The following is a 13,894-nucleotide window of genomic DNA, read 5'->3' on the forward strand; positions in this document are numbered from 1 at the left end:
CCCTGCAATTCTCACTTGTGTCTGGCAAAGAAATGCCAGCCCTAGACTGTGCTCATCTCACCGATCAGCATGGCAAGATCAGCACTGAAAAGAGCTGATTTGGACCTGCCAAGGGCAGTTTCTCTGGGTTCTCTGAAGACATGATTTACTTCAAAGTTCCTTAAAGCAGGCAAAAAAACCCAGATGAATGTTAATACAGCATTTTTTTAAGGGAGCCATTCCAAACATCACAAACAGGCCTCAGCTTGGCAAATAGGTGGAGATCCTGAAGGATGCTGTCTTTTGTTGTGAATAGATGCGATTTATCTGTCTTTCAGAAGCCTTGGGGACCAGCCCAGCATATATTCAGTTATTACCCCAATTTTAAATTGCTATAGCATCCTGTACAAAAAAAAAAAAAAAAAAGCCAAGTGCCAGCCTGTAGAGTATTTATTGGCTGATTTGTCACTATTTCAGCAGTGTTTACTGTGTCTTGTGCAGTCTCAGGTGAGAAACCAGAGCACCTATTTCCACTTGGGGCTTCAAACGCAGGTTAAAGCCCCCACAGATCTCCAGGGCAGGTGTGGAAGTTCTGCCCCAGCCCCTCTCTGCCCCTGCGAGTGAGCGCGGCGGTGGAGGTGGGTCCTAGGGGCAGCAGCGGTGCAATGCCAACCTTTGCCTTCTGGTTTCATGCTTGTAGCCTTAACGTGGGGTTCCTTCACTGAACTGCTGGATGCACAGCACTGGTTTGAGTTTTCATGAGGATCCCAGGCCCTTGTCACTTCTCCCCAAAACCATTCCCTCCAGCTACGCTTGGCCCAGAGTGAAAAATCACCCTGCCAGCACCAGGGTCCAGGCAGCAAGGAGGAGTAAGCTGAACTATTTGAGTGGGTTGTTCCTTCTGCTGCTATTTAGGCAGTACGTTTATTTAGGTATAAGCTTGCTGCCTGGAGCCCCTTCTCAATTGTTTGGCCGTTTGGAGAAGTTGAGTGATGTTCTGAGCCCCTCACTCAGGTGTGTTTGGAGCTGACTGTGGTACAGGACCTTTCCCTGAGCAGACCTCCTCATGCTGGAGTTAGGCTGGCAGTTCTGGGCTTTGGTATTTTATCATTCCACATTATTAATCCAGAGCCTCTTTTGAATTTTCAGTTGCCCAGCGCATCAAGGAGCTTGTGGATCTGAAAAACAAGAAGAACTCAAAATCCAGGAAAAAGAGGAAACAAAACACCGAGGATGAAGGTAAAGGGAGGCACAGTATGCAGGGAGCTGAGAGGGAGGACTGCACTGACGTCAGACAGGCGGGGATGCTGAGCTGCACTGAAAATCAGACCATTTCTTTAAGTGCATAGACTTAGATTTGGGAAACTTCACTGCAGGTGGCCGGTGTGAGAGGTTTGACCAGAGCATGGATCAGCAGTGTGGGTGGCAGCTGGGCAGCATGTGGGATGGGTAGCAGTGTGGCAGCAGGGGGAAACCCTTTTCACTCACAGGTGTGTGAGAAAAGGGATTTTAATTTGGATGCAGACCTGGGGCTGTAATTCAACTGGTCTGCGTATGCCACGGAGTGTCCTATGCCACATTCCAGTGCTAAAAGCTGTAAGAGCCAGTGTGTTAAAAAGACCCTGTCTCAATTGTAGTAATGGATTTTTTAAACCACCACCCAACCTGAGGACCTTCAGAGAGGACAGATATCTGGCAAAGAACACTGCCTTTTTCTCTCCAGCATTGGCTTCCCATTGTCCACACTTCCTGGACTCTGCCGTCCAGGGCTTGCAATAGTGTCTCTGCCAAGTGAACAAGAGCTCACGTAGTCCTCCAGCCTCAGGTTTTAACTGCTGGCTGCAGGATACTACTTTATCTGGCTAAAGTCTTGCTAGACAAAGTCCATTCTATTCTTTTTTTTAATATTGCTTTCAGGAAACTTGAACCAACCCTGTGAATTCATATCAGGCAGCACTTTATATCATGTGGCCTTGGCCTTTTTAATCTGGGAGAGCTGGAGTCCACCTTCCTGCATTGCTGAGCCCTACCTGACGCCAGCAGGCAGGCGTGTGAAACACAAACACCACAGCCTCTCTCTCCTGCGGCGGCTTCCCTGTGTCACTGCTCCCCCGAGGCAGCTGCAAGCCTGGGAAGTGGCTGAGGAGGCCCCTTGGTCGCAGCCCCTGCAGTAAGAGCATCTATCACTTCTCTGTCTCCAGTGGGATTCAGAGCAGAGACCTGAAATTACACAGAGGGGTTATATTTCTGGTAGGAATATGTCTTTTTCCTTTCCTATTCAGGCCCAGGAGAGTTCAGCCCATTCTGAGCCTTCAAAAAGTCATTTTGCTTGTGCTTAGAGGGACTTTGATATCTTTATTGGACAACTCCCCGGAGATTGCTCTGTGCAGGGCGTGCTCTGTCTGTGGGCTGAGCAGGCTGCTCTGTGCAATTGCTTGTCTGTGTTGCGTGTGCTGGAGTTGTGCTTAGGAAGGTAGAGGTAGTTTTTACCTAAAAATAAAAAATAAATTTAAAATAAAAAATATATTTTTATATATATATATTTATATATAGATACACACATATATGTGAAATGTTATGAAAAAGGCATGTCAGGATAGCTTTATAAAGTTTCCAGAATGAAGCATTGCAGGTCACCTGGGGAAAGCGAGAGGAAGACAATTTCCCATTGTTTATTGTAGCAGAATTGTAAACTGCCTGGTTTTGTTGTTGGGCAGCAGGCTTAAGAGCACGCTCTCCTAAAGCACAAAATTAAATCATTAAGAGTCGGCAAAGCAGGGTGTTGTGCAGGTTAGGAGCATGAACAGGTTTAGGAAGAAATGGGACAAATTCAAAGAAGGGAGGTCTGTCAGTTGATGGTTAATGGTCCAGGTGCAACACTGCCTCAGGGTATCTCCCACCTGCCGTTAACCGGGAGATTTTCGCAGGGGAATACTCATTTTTCAGACATCCTGTATCTGTTTCTTATCCTCCTGGTGGCAGATGCAGGCTGCTGACTCGTATAGCCCTTTGGGCTGACGAAGCACGGCATTTCCCACGTAGGGAATGGTGATGGAGGAGCATTGCTGGAATGCAGAAGTATGCACTGGTGGTGTGAGGAAGAGGGGCTAAACCACTGCCATAAAATGGAGGTCCCTGGGCAGATCAAAGCCAGGAGAGCAGTGCCGGCGCAAAGCCCAGCTGAGCGGTTCAGGAGGCACCTACCCCTCTGCGTGGCGAGAGGGGGCCTCGGTCTGAGAGCCTGCTCTGACTGTGCCAGGCTGAGGTCTGTGAGAAGCTGCAGTAGATCGGAGAAATACCAAGACAACAGCTTCTACTGTGCTAAAATACGTGTCCCATGGCCGGGTTCTGAATCCACGTTGTTTGCTGCATTTTTTAAGACATTTTTTGGCAGGAGAGCATTCAAGTCTGTTCCAGAAGGTATGTTCCTGCGTGTACCCTGCTTGGATTTTAACTTGTTATAAAAGGAGAGGTTCTTAGAGAAGCTCCTTGCGTGTATTTCTAAGCCAGCACATGGAAAAATATTTTCCTTTGCAAACTATTTTTCACTGTGTGGGTTGTTAGTAGTCTTCTGTTCCCAAGCTCCCAGGGCTACTGTGGTACCACAGGAAATAACAGATCAACTTGGATTTCAGATTCATGATGTGCTCAGGGAAGTGGAATTGCCTTCAGTATTAGCCCTTTCCAGCCCATGCAGGCAAAGCTGCCCGGGTGTGAGCTGAGAAGCAGAGGGGAGTACGTGGTCTGCTTGTTAGGAGAACTGAGCGTGTGCTGAGTGAAATGCCAGGAGCCAGTCTCTAGCTGAGCATTTTAAAAGCAGCCAGATGGTCGAGTCAGGTCGGAAGAGTGGAGGCTAAAGCTAAATTCTGCTCCACTGCCTCGCGTTTCCCTCTCCAGCTCACTGCTTGCCTCCCGGCCTCTCCACATCTCCTTTGCCCGTCTCCCTCTGCATGTGCCCTGGGAGCCAGGAGCGCTTGCGTCAGGGCGGATGACTTCTGCTACGTAGCAGGGAGGCTGCACACTGCGCGTTTAAGGTGTGAGCCCCTGCGGGAGTCATTCATTCTGTGCCTGCTGTGGCAGAGCACCGGTCACCCCATTCCTAAGGGCGCGCTCTGCTTTTTTGGCGATTCAGGTCCGTGGGCAGTAACGGGTCCAGCCCCTTGTGTGCAGGGCAAGCTTAGTTTCTGGTTTATTTGCTTGAAATTCAGTGGGTTCCATGCATCGCCCTGACAGTCCCCTTTGGGTCAGAGGTTGCAGTTTGGTCGTCGTTGGGAACAGGACACCTCACTGCAGAAAGTTCAGGATGTAGGTTCTACGCTTCTCCCAGGATCGAGGAGCTTTCTGGGAAAGTACAAAACAGGCTTCAAGCAAACGTGTCCGGCTGCTGCCCCCGCGTCAGCCATGCAGGCTCTTCAAGGCAACCAGTTCCTCTGCAAACCTTGTTAAACTCTTATGGTGATTATGGGTTTCATGGTCTAATTACAGTGTGAAAAAACATTTCCTATTATTAGTTTTGAATGTGCTGCCTCCCATGTAATTGTTGTGATGCAGAGACACAGTCCAGTCTTTTTCCCATTCCCTTCTTCGAGAAGCAGATGACACTTTGCATCAGGGTGTGTTTGCACATTTTAACAACAGAAGCTGTAACCTGAAATAGCAAAGCATCACAAAGCAGCTCATTGGCTTTGTTTTCTTTAATCCTTAGACAGATTTCCAGTATGAATCGTGCCTGGGATTAGCAGGATTTTTGCATATGGGGAATATTTTGCTTTAGATGTTCCCAAGAGAGAGAAATTCTTAAAACTGACTTTCCATCCCTTTGCCTGCAGGAGAGGGGGATGCTGTTGTACCTCCTTCGGCATTGCTCCAGTGTTACGGAGAGGCTCCGCTCCAGCTGTGACAGTCAAGCAGATTGATTGAGGCAGGGGGTGCTTGTTTTGTTGTGGGGAGCCAAGGACTGTGGTTTGTCTGCTGGCTGAGAGGGGAACGGGGGAAAGCACATCTCTCACCATTTTGAATTGTTGTTCTGCTTGGGAAGAGCTTGTCCTCCCTCTGTATCGAGAGGATTTGAGGAACTCCAGGCTCCTGACCAGCTTACCTAAGCCATAGGGTGTGTGAAAGGCTGATCTGAAATACACAGCATCTGACCAGAATGCAGATTTTAAAAGCCACAAGTATTTTGAACTCTGCTGCAAGCTTCGAGCCTGGCAGGGAATCAAATAGGGCAGATCTATTCACTGCTTTCAGCAAGCAATTTGAGTTTGACTCAAAAAAGAACAAAAGGCCAACGGTTTTGGAAAAAACTCTCCCAGCAATCAGTGCTCTGTCAGTGCAAACATTTCTCTTGGTGTCACGCGGAGATTAGCTCTGTGAATCCTGGCTCCGCTCGCCCTCAGAGTTCGCTGAACCAAGCGCAACCAGAGCAGCCGTTCTTGGGGAGGGCTGCAGCTTTTGCGGTGAAGCTCCCAAGCTCCAGAGTGTCCGATTTCCCTTGTATCACAGAGCACGCCCCAGCCTCATGGTACAAGGTTGAGTTGGAGGAGGCTGCAGGCGGGAGAGTGAGGAAGTCTTCTGCAGGGCTTTGGGAAGATGAGAGAGACCCTGCCACCTTCCCACGCCTCTCCTTGCATCCTGAGCTCGCTCTTGGTGCTGGTGCTGACTCTCCAGCCCCGCATGCCTTTCTCTGCTGCTGCCTCTCACTAGCCCAGGACTGCAATTCTTGAATCATAAACAATTTGTTTAAAACACTTTGAAATCTTTCCTGGCAGGAGGCTGGCTCTGCATGCTCTTTGGCTGAGATCTGGCAATACGTAAATACCCAGCCCTGTGTCCGAGAGCCACGTAACTCCAGCTGCGCAGCCAGGAGCGAGGACTCACACTCGCATGCGTGCCCGGGCTATGAGTGCTGAACGGGCATCTTGGGTTGAGTCAGGTCGGGGTCAGGCTGCCTGCGCAAGAGGTGGAGATCTGCCGGAGCAGGTGTGGGAGGTGCGGAGCTATGAGCCTTGACTCAGAAGATGAATCCTTCCAAGCTCAAGCACCGACTTGCACTGATGCTGCCTGCCACAGGGCTGCAGGACCGGGAGGCTTTAGGGCGCTCGGTGTGAGGTTTTGGCAGTCTCTCTGCCCTGCCTGCACAACAGGCTGTGCAAAAGGGGTGTGGCTGTTTGTGCCGGTATGAACTGCTGCGCTGTTGCTCTCTGAAGGGCTCTGGTGTGGTGGGTGCATGGCGCTGCAGGCTGACCGCTTGTTTCTCCTTCCCGCCAGGTCTGCCCATCAGCACCTACGCCAAATACTGCTACCGGAAACTCCAGAAAGTAGCCGTCACCGGAGGCAAAAAGGTGAGTGGCTGCCCTGGCTCCAGGGCCCGTAGGCTGCCTGCATGGCACTCTTGCTTCCCAGGTCCCAGAGCAGTTGGTCCTGTGACTCTCACAGGTCACTGCTGATTCAGCGATGGGAAATGGAGATAGAACGAGCGGGGGAGGCTTGCTCAGGGCTCGTCTCCCCATGAACGCGTGGGAGAAGGCTGCTGCCCAGGTCCCGCCATCCTCCTGGCAGACAGTGGTGCCTGCCATGCTGGCAGCTGCACAGCTGGGCTCTTGCTGGCCTTAGGGACATGGAGGACAAACCTGATGTTTACCTGTCTCCAGGGTAAGAAGAGCTGTCTGTATAGGGAATGCCCATCGTTTGGTTTCTTCAGGTGAGGGAAGAGTCTCCCTTTGCCACTGAGAGCTTGCATGGGCCAGGTCTTGCAGCTAGTTTACTGCAGAGTTCATTCTTAGTTCAAAAAATCATGCAGCAGAGATGGCTGGCATGGAGGGGAGCCTCTGTGCTCTGTGTTATCTGGAAATCCCCCTCCTCCCTTTCCTCCGCACAGTTCTGCGCGGGGCTGTGAAAGTTGGCAGGCAGCCCCAGCCTGTCCGTCCTAGGTCTCTGAGCCAGATCTGGTTGTCTTTTATTTCTGCAAATCCCTCTGGGGCCTTCCTGCCATCTGGACTCTGTGTACAGCGAGTAAATAGCTGAAATACCTCGGGAGGGGTGAAGGCTCCCGGCATCCCTGCAGGGGCAGGACAGGAAACGTCCGGACACGCATTGTACACAACTGCGGCCACAGTGGCTGCCACCCTCTGAGAGGTCGGCGGGAGCTTTCCCCCGCATCGTGCCTCCTGCTCGGCCATGGGGTTGCTGTGGAATGGCCACCGTGCTGGGCAGCCTGCTGCCTCTATGACAGTGCTCTGCATTTCTCCGAATCTCTGCCAGGGGAGATTCAAAGCCCCTTTCAAGTGTCAGTGTCTTTCAGAAGCAACAGATCCTCGTGCCCACTTATTCAGAGAGCTTTAGCGCCTCTGAGAGCAAAGCTTTCCCCGGAGTTGAAGATACCTGGAATTTCCTTCTCCAAAGGGCTGTTTTTCAGCTGTCCCATGGCAAAGCGCTCACCGGGTGCCAGGCTGGTGTATGCGTGCCCTCTGCTGACCTTGTCAGTCGGGGATGGGCTGGGCTCCATCCTTCCTTTTGCTGTGCCAGCAGGTAGAGCTACAGCTGGAGCAGCCCCCCCGATGTGCAAAACATGGCAACAGAATCCCTGCAAAACCAGCCTAAACTCTCCAGAGCAGTCTCCTGCCAACAGGCAGCAGCTTCTCTGCTCCTCTTGGGCCTGATGAATTGACACCCCTCCGCGATTATACGAGGTGGAGGCTGCAGAGCGAGAACTGTGCTACCAGGAGGCCAGCGAGGTGTCCACGTGTGTCGGCAGCCCTCTCCATCCTGGCCGCTCACTGCCACCATCCCCAGGTCGCTGTTTGTCTGTGGGCTGGCTGTGCCACAGCTGGACTGAGCTCTTCTCTGTCCTCAGGGCCTCCGTAAACCGACAGTGGAAGAGATAACACATGCCAGGAATGCCATCGTGACACCATCGCTCTTCGGCAGCTCTCTGGAGGAAATCATGCTGCGGCAGCAGGACATGTACCCGGGTAACAAGCTGCCCTGGGTGCAGACGCAGCTATCGCAGCAGGTCCTGGCTCTGGGAGGAGAACAGACGGAGGGGATTTTCAGGTGAGCTTTTGGGGCGCTGTGTTACTTTTGAACACCGATGTGTCAGTCCTCAAAGCTGAGAAATCAAGGTTGATCTCCAAGTGCTTCCTCTTCCCTGAGAATAGCACTCCACTGCAGATCGCTGACCTTTCCCAGGTTCAGGAATCACCTCTTAAAGTATGCTAAATGCTAATGCATTTGCATGCATTAGCACAGAGGGGACAGCGTAGATGTGACTTGAACTACTTAGGACAGCGCGTACCCAGGCAAGGCATTGAACTTTCATCAACTTCAACAGTAGTAGTTGGCCAGTACGGGGAAGGGACGTGCTCTTGGGTTCCTGGCAGAGCAGTTCATCAAATGCAGCACATCAGCCTTGATGATGCAGAAGACGTGAGGAGTCAAGAGAGACAAAGAATCTGTATGGTGAACATAGGGTATTCTGGTTTGGGTTTGGTTTTTGTTGGGTTTTTTGTTTGTTTTATTTAAGATTTGTGTTAGTTTTTCGGTAGCTAAACTTGATTTAAGGTAGCCAGCAAAAGACTCAACTTCACCTTGTAAGGGTTTATAATATCTTGGTATATTTAGCCAGAGATGTTTCTTATCTTTGGACTGAACATGCTGCAGAGAGGCCCAGTTACAGAAAATAATCACTCCTGAGGACAGAACAATAGCTGATGTCTGAGCTAGTGGGAAGGAGATAAGTGTTTCTTCTACTCCCACTTTAAAGCTGTGTCTAAAAACAGGCAACCCGTTCTCTCTGAGGAACTGCTTCTGTAGCTGCTGCTGGTGTGTGCTCCCTTCTCCCCAGAGCCCTGGAAGCAGCTTCGGAGCCATGGTTTGCTGGCCAGCTGCCACACCAGGCACATTGCCCTGCTTGCTCTCTAAAGCACCTTTGCTGTGTCTCTGTTTGCAGGATACCTGGTGACATAGATGAAGTCAACGCATTGAAGTTGCAGGTGGATCAGTGGAGAATCCCGAGCGGCCTCAGTGACCCCAACATCCCAGGTACGGGAACGTGGCAGGCATGTGTGCTGCAGCCTCAGCCATGGTAGCGTGCGGAGGGGAAGGTACAGGAGCAGCCCAGGAGGTGTGCTGCTGCCTGGGGACATGTACGCAGGCTGTCTTCACCAAGCAGGTTTTCATTCTGTGCCTTTCCCCTGCCTTTCGAAATGCTGCCCATAGTAAAACACTGGGGGCAGTGGCGGAATCTTGGTCTCCAGCTGGCTCCGATGGAGTGAGGCTGTGCAAGCTGGGCAGCATGCAGAGCGGCTGGGAGTTGTTCAGGAGCAGCATTCTTGCTCCAGGGCCGCGTTGTCCTCCCCTTTAGGCAGCCCCAAAGCTGCTTCCTGGAGGAGCAGGTAGATAAGAGCCAGCATTTCCCTCTAACTGTCCAGTTTGGCTGCCTGAGGGTTTCAGAACCAAGACTGAAATAAGGTGAAACAGCACAAGTGCAGAATCCCTTCTCTGGCCCCTATTTCCTGAGCCATTCAGTCTCCCTGCCAAGTTTGCCTCTGAAGGTGGTGGGGAGGTAACTAGAGCTGTTCTCATGCACCCTGCTTTCTCCCCAGCCTCTCTTCTCAAGCTGTGGTATCGGGAGCTGGAGGAGCCTGTGATCCCCCAGCAGTTCTACAAAGAGTGTATCAGCAACTATGAGAACCCCGATGCTGCCGTGGCCGTGGTGCAGCTTTTGCCGGAGCTCAACAGACTGGTGCTGTGTTACCTCATACACTTCCTGCAGGTAGGCAGCCCCTGCAGTCCTGTGCCCCCGCCGCTGGCTGGGAGCCTGGAACACAGGGCACAGTTAGTGGGACAGCTGTAGTGGGCCATCGGCAGGGTTTTAGGACCTCTCACCTGTATTTGAGGTGCAATTGATGGAGGCAGGGGTCTGCTGGCCTTGTCCCTTACGGGAGCAATAAACAGCGTTCCTGATCTTGTGGAGCATGGGGCCAGTCCCAAAGGTTGAGATCTGCTAGATGTTCCCTGTCTGCTGAGGCTCCCACGCTGTCAGCTATGCCGGAGCATAGTGGTCTTCCCCTATGAATGTGTGGCTGTTGGGGCATTGTCCTTCAGGGAGACATCTCTGCTGTCCTTGCACCTCTTCTTAGGCTGTGTGTTTGGAGTCTCTTGCCCTTTTCCACTGCTCCAGCTGAATGTTGTCTTATTACCTGCAGATCTTTGCTCAGCCATCAAATGTGGGCAGAACAAAGATGGATGTGAATAACCTGGCCATGGTGATGGCCCCCAACTGCCTGCGCTGCCAGTCTGACGACCCTCGCATTATCTTTGAGAACACACGCAAAGAAATGTCCTTTCTTCGCATGCTGATAGTGCACTTGGACACGAGCTTCATCAAAGGGCTGGTTTGAGCCACTGGCCCTGGGGTCCAAGACATTGCTCTGGGGAGTCGCTGAGTGCCCTAAGTCTTCTCCCCTCCGTTTAGGTTTCTTCCATTGTCCTTGCTGTTGTCACACCCTGAGCATCTCCCAGCATATGACCTCAAGGACAAGGACTAGACACTCCTGGGAGGCTCAGGCTGTTCAGCACCAGGAATTCCTTGGACATGCCAGGCCAGATTCATTGGTTCCTGGCCTTCCAGTGTGTGTCAGAGGCAGGTAGCCCTCCTCCTTGGAGCTGCGGGACTGATTGAAAGGGCTGTGACATCTGTGAGAAACTGCCGCCTGGGGCAGTGAGACTCTCCGTCTCCCTTCTGGAGGCAGAGTTGGCTGCATCACTCCTGTGTTGTGGCATGAGCTGGTCCTGGGGGAGATGCTGCCTCATTGGGGATAATTCCACTGCTATGGAGCCAGCCTGGTTCACCTCTGCAGACTGTTGGTTGGAGACGTGAGGGTTGTTCTGACACCTCACAATGATGTTGGCAGAGGGACGTGAAGGTGCAGGGGGTTTGCTGAGGCAGAGGGGTTCCTTGGACTGCGCTGGTCAGTGGAAGCACATTGCAGCCCAGGGAGAGGAGGTGTTTGGGCCTCTGCTGCTGGTGGCTGGATAGGCAGACATCACACAGTGGGATCCCCACAGCACCCACCTCACCTTCTCCTTTAGGTAGCTTCAGAGCTGCACAGCAGCATGTGGGACCAGCCCTGTGCTGAGCTAAACCAGCACCCACCCACGCCATGGGGGCTGGGGACAAGAGGAAGGCAACAAACAGATAAACAACGTCTTTGGCATCCTCCTAACGAGGGCCGTATCCTCTGGAGGGGTAACCCCACCATGAGCTGGCACTAGCTTTCCTGAAGAGCAGCTGAGACCATACTCAGAGCAGCCTCCATGGCTCCAGCAGCCCTTGTGCCTCTCCGTCCCTTTCAGGTGGGGCCCTGGATCATCCTCTCCTGATGGCAGTGGGGAGCCGAGCCCTGCCAGCATGAGGTTTAAAGCTGATGTCTGAATCTGTACCAGAAGTTTGGGCATAAGGTGCCACGTGCAGAGAGTGCCCCGAGCCTGCTGGCTGCTTGGGTCTTTTGGTGTGCATGGAACGGGGTTTCCCAGGCACACATTTGCTCGGATGAACTTCACAGCGGGCATTCAGTTTGTGCCCAGCTGAACAAGGGTCGTGGTTCCTCTCCTTGTACCAGATGCTTCTGTGGTCCAGGAAATCTTGCTCCCATGTCAGGATTAGCTCTGTCAAACATGCCCCCAAAAATGTGCCAGGATCTGCTTCACACACCCATCCCATCCCAGCGCTTCGAAGCTGTTCAGTTCAGTTTGGCCGTCTGAAGTGCTGGAAAACTTCTACTTCAGATGTGGGGCTACTTTCCCAGAAATGTAGACAGGCAGGGGGTTACCGGCTCTGCCACATTGTACTGAAATTTGAATCCTTGAATGGGCTCAGGGTGCCATGTCCTGCCCCCCGTGGGCTGGAGCAGCCTTGTGGTGCCTGCCCCCTCTTTGGGCTGCAAATGCATGTGCCTGTGTCGGGCTTCGCCTGCAGCTAGCCACCATGTAGGTGATCCATGTTATTCCTTGCACTTAGCTGTAGCAGGCAATCAAACCATAGGCATTTGCTGCTATTACAAATGAGTGCTTCTTGCCAGGGCTGTAAAATAGGCTGATAAATGACACTGGATATTATTTTCTTTGCCAGCAGATTTGTAAATACGAATCAGTAAAGCAGCCTCTCCTCTGTTATAATAATAAATACAATCTCCGTGGTTTTCTCTTGTCTTTTTTGTGAATTTCTGAAGCATGATCATGCCTGCCTGGAGCTGCGGATTTCAGCGTGGATGTCAGTGTCCATGAATAACATTTGGGAATCAGCATGACGTAAGCACTTGGAAACCAATCTGTGGGCTGGTTCTGTTGTTCTTAACTCTCAGGCAGCTACTACAGGACACTTGATGAAACTTGGAAGAGAACAGGTTAAAACAGATAAAGGGCAATAGTTTTTACACAGGATCTTCTGGAGCCTTTCAGGGTCAAAAAGGGATTAGAGATGCTTATGGGCAATAGCTGCACCAATGGGCAGTCAGAGGTTAAGAGAGGGATGTGCTGCTAATACCCCTCACCCAGCAGCTGTGGGTGCTGCAGGTGGACTGCAGGAGGTGGGCACACACGTGCGCTTCCCCTGCGTAGTCTCTGCTGTTGGAGATGTGGTTAGACAGGCTGTTGGGCTGACCCACCTGCGACATTTTTATGTTCAGACTTGAGGATTCTCTGATTTTTCCTCCATCCCTACTGCGTGGAGCAGCTGGGAGCAGTCTGTGTCGGTGCTCCAGACTCGCACTGGTTGCATGCTGCGGTGGGGCTGCAGTGCAAGTGCCGGCTGTGCCGCTTCAGCCACGCAGTGACGAGTTACTGCCCTGGGTCTGGCCGGTGCTGCTGATGCTCTAGGGCTGGTCACTGTCCTGGCAGCACTGGGAAAAGACGGTGCACTTCAGCCAAAACTGGTAAGGGCTGCTCCATCACTCCAGCAGTTTAAGATCACCTGTCCTGGCCAAATCACTGGGTCTGTCACACCAGCTTTGCTGGCAGGAGGGACAGGCAGGTGGCCTGTAGCTTTCAGGAGAGGGGCAATGACAAGTGAGAGCAGAAGGAAGACCAATAGCATTGTAACCTCACGCAGCCCTTTCCTAGGTGGATGTCTGCAGCCTATCTAGGTGTTCCCCAAGGCTTTGCTGTGAAATGAGCTGATTTTGGCCAAATCAAAGTCCACAAACCAAGTGCTTCAGCTCAGGCTCAGAGACTTGGGCTCACTCCTGCAGTCACCTTGGCCTGCCTTGTTACCTGGATCGCTTAAAAAATCAATGGCCAGAGTAGCAGCTGGGCACATAACGAGCTTGGAGTTTGTTCTCAGCTTCCACCAGCAGCGCAGTAAGACCAGAGGGTGGCTTGGGACACAGCTCATTCGTCTTCAGCTCCTTGTAGAGAGGAGGCACCTGCAGCTTGTCTGAGACTTGTCACCGGTCGTGGAAGGGTAATGTGTCCCGATGGGGCCAGTACCCTTGCAGTGCTGGGTGCTCTTGCTGTTGAATTTCTGTCTGGTTTAAGTCTCCTTTTCACAGAGCCTGGTGTGAGCCTTTTGCTGTCTCCGCTGTCCTGGGAATCTGCAAACAAAAATGGTAAAAGCAATTCTCCCAGTTACTGATTGCAGCTGATAGACACCGTGCCCTCAGGTCTGCTGTCCACGCTCCAGCCCAGCTCCTGAAGAGGCTGGGCAGCTGTTGGGCAATCACGGGTGGGTTTTGGACCTCTCTGTAGGTTCAGCGTGAGCTGGAGGAAGGTAGGGCTCAGCTTTGGCAACTGCCTAGTGTTTTACAGGACCTGGTAACCACGAGGCCACCCTCCTGCTCACCCACCACCCCTCCTGGTAGAGAAGCTTCCTGCAGTCTCTCTTCCCCTTGCAAGTGTGAGGGGTCTCCCTCCTCCTGGC

General features: G+C 52.2%; 1 protein-coding gene across 1 annotated transcript in view; it reads left to right on the forward strand.

Annotated features, from left to right (window-relative positions):
- LOC309597193 (rho GTPase-activating protein 39-like) overlaps window positions 1-12,132 on the forward strand; it is a 46,795-nt gene extending 34,663 nt beyond the window's left edge. Inside the window, exons 5-10 of the mRNA XM_082326347.1 lie at window positions 1,129-1,218; window positions 6,247-6,320; window positions 7,832-8,031; window positions 8,927-9,018; window positions 9,582-9,751; window positions 10,185-12,132. Of these exons, the coding sequence (XP_082182473.1) occupies window positions 1,129-1,218; window positions 6,247-6,320; window positions 7,832-8,031; window positions 8,927-9,018; window positions 9,582-9,751; window positions 10,185-10,379 (821 nt within the window). The 3' untranslated portion in view covers window positions 10,380-12,132. The remainder of the gene's footprint in view (window positions 1-1,128; window positions 1,219-6,246; window positions 6,321-7,831; window positions 8,032-8,926; window positions 9,019-9,581; window positions 9,752-10,184) is intronic.
- Window positions 12,133-13,894: the final 1,762 nt, after the last annotated feature.

This window comes from Platalea leucorodia, assembly GCF_965183815.1.
Source record: "Platalea leucorodia genome assembly, chromosome: 13".
Classification (NCBI taxonomy): Eukaryota; Metazoa; Chordata; class Aves; order Pelecaniformes; family Threskiornithidae; genus Platalea; species Platalea leucorodia.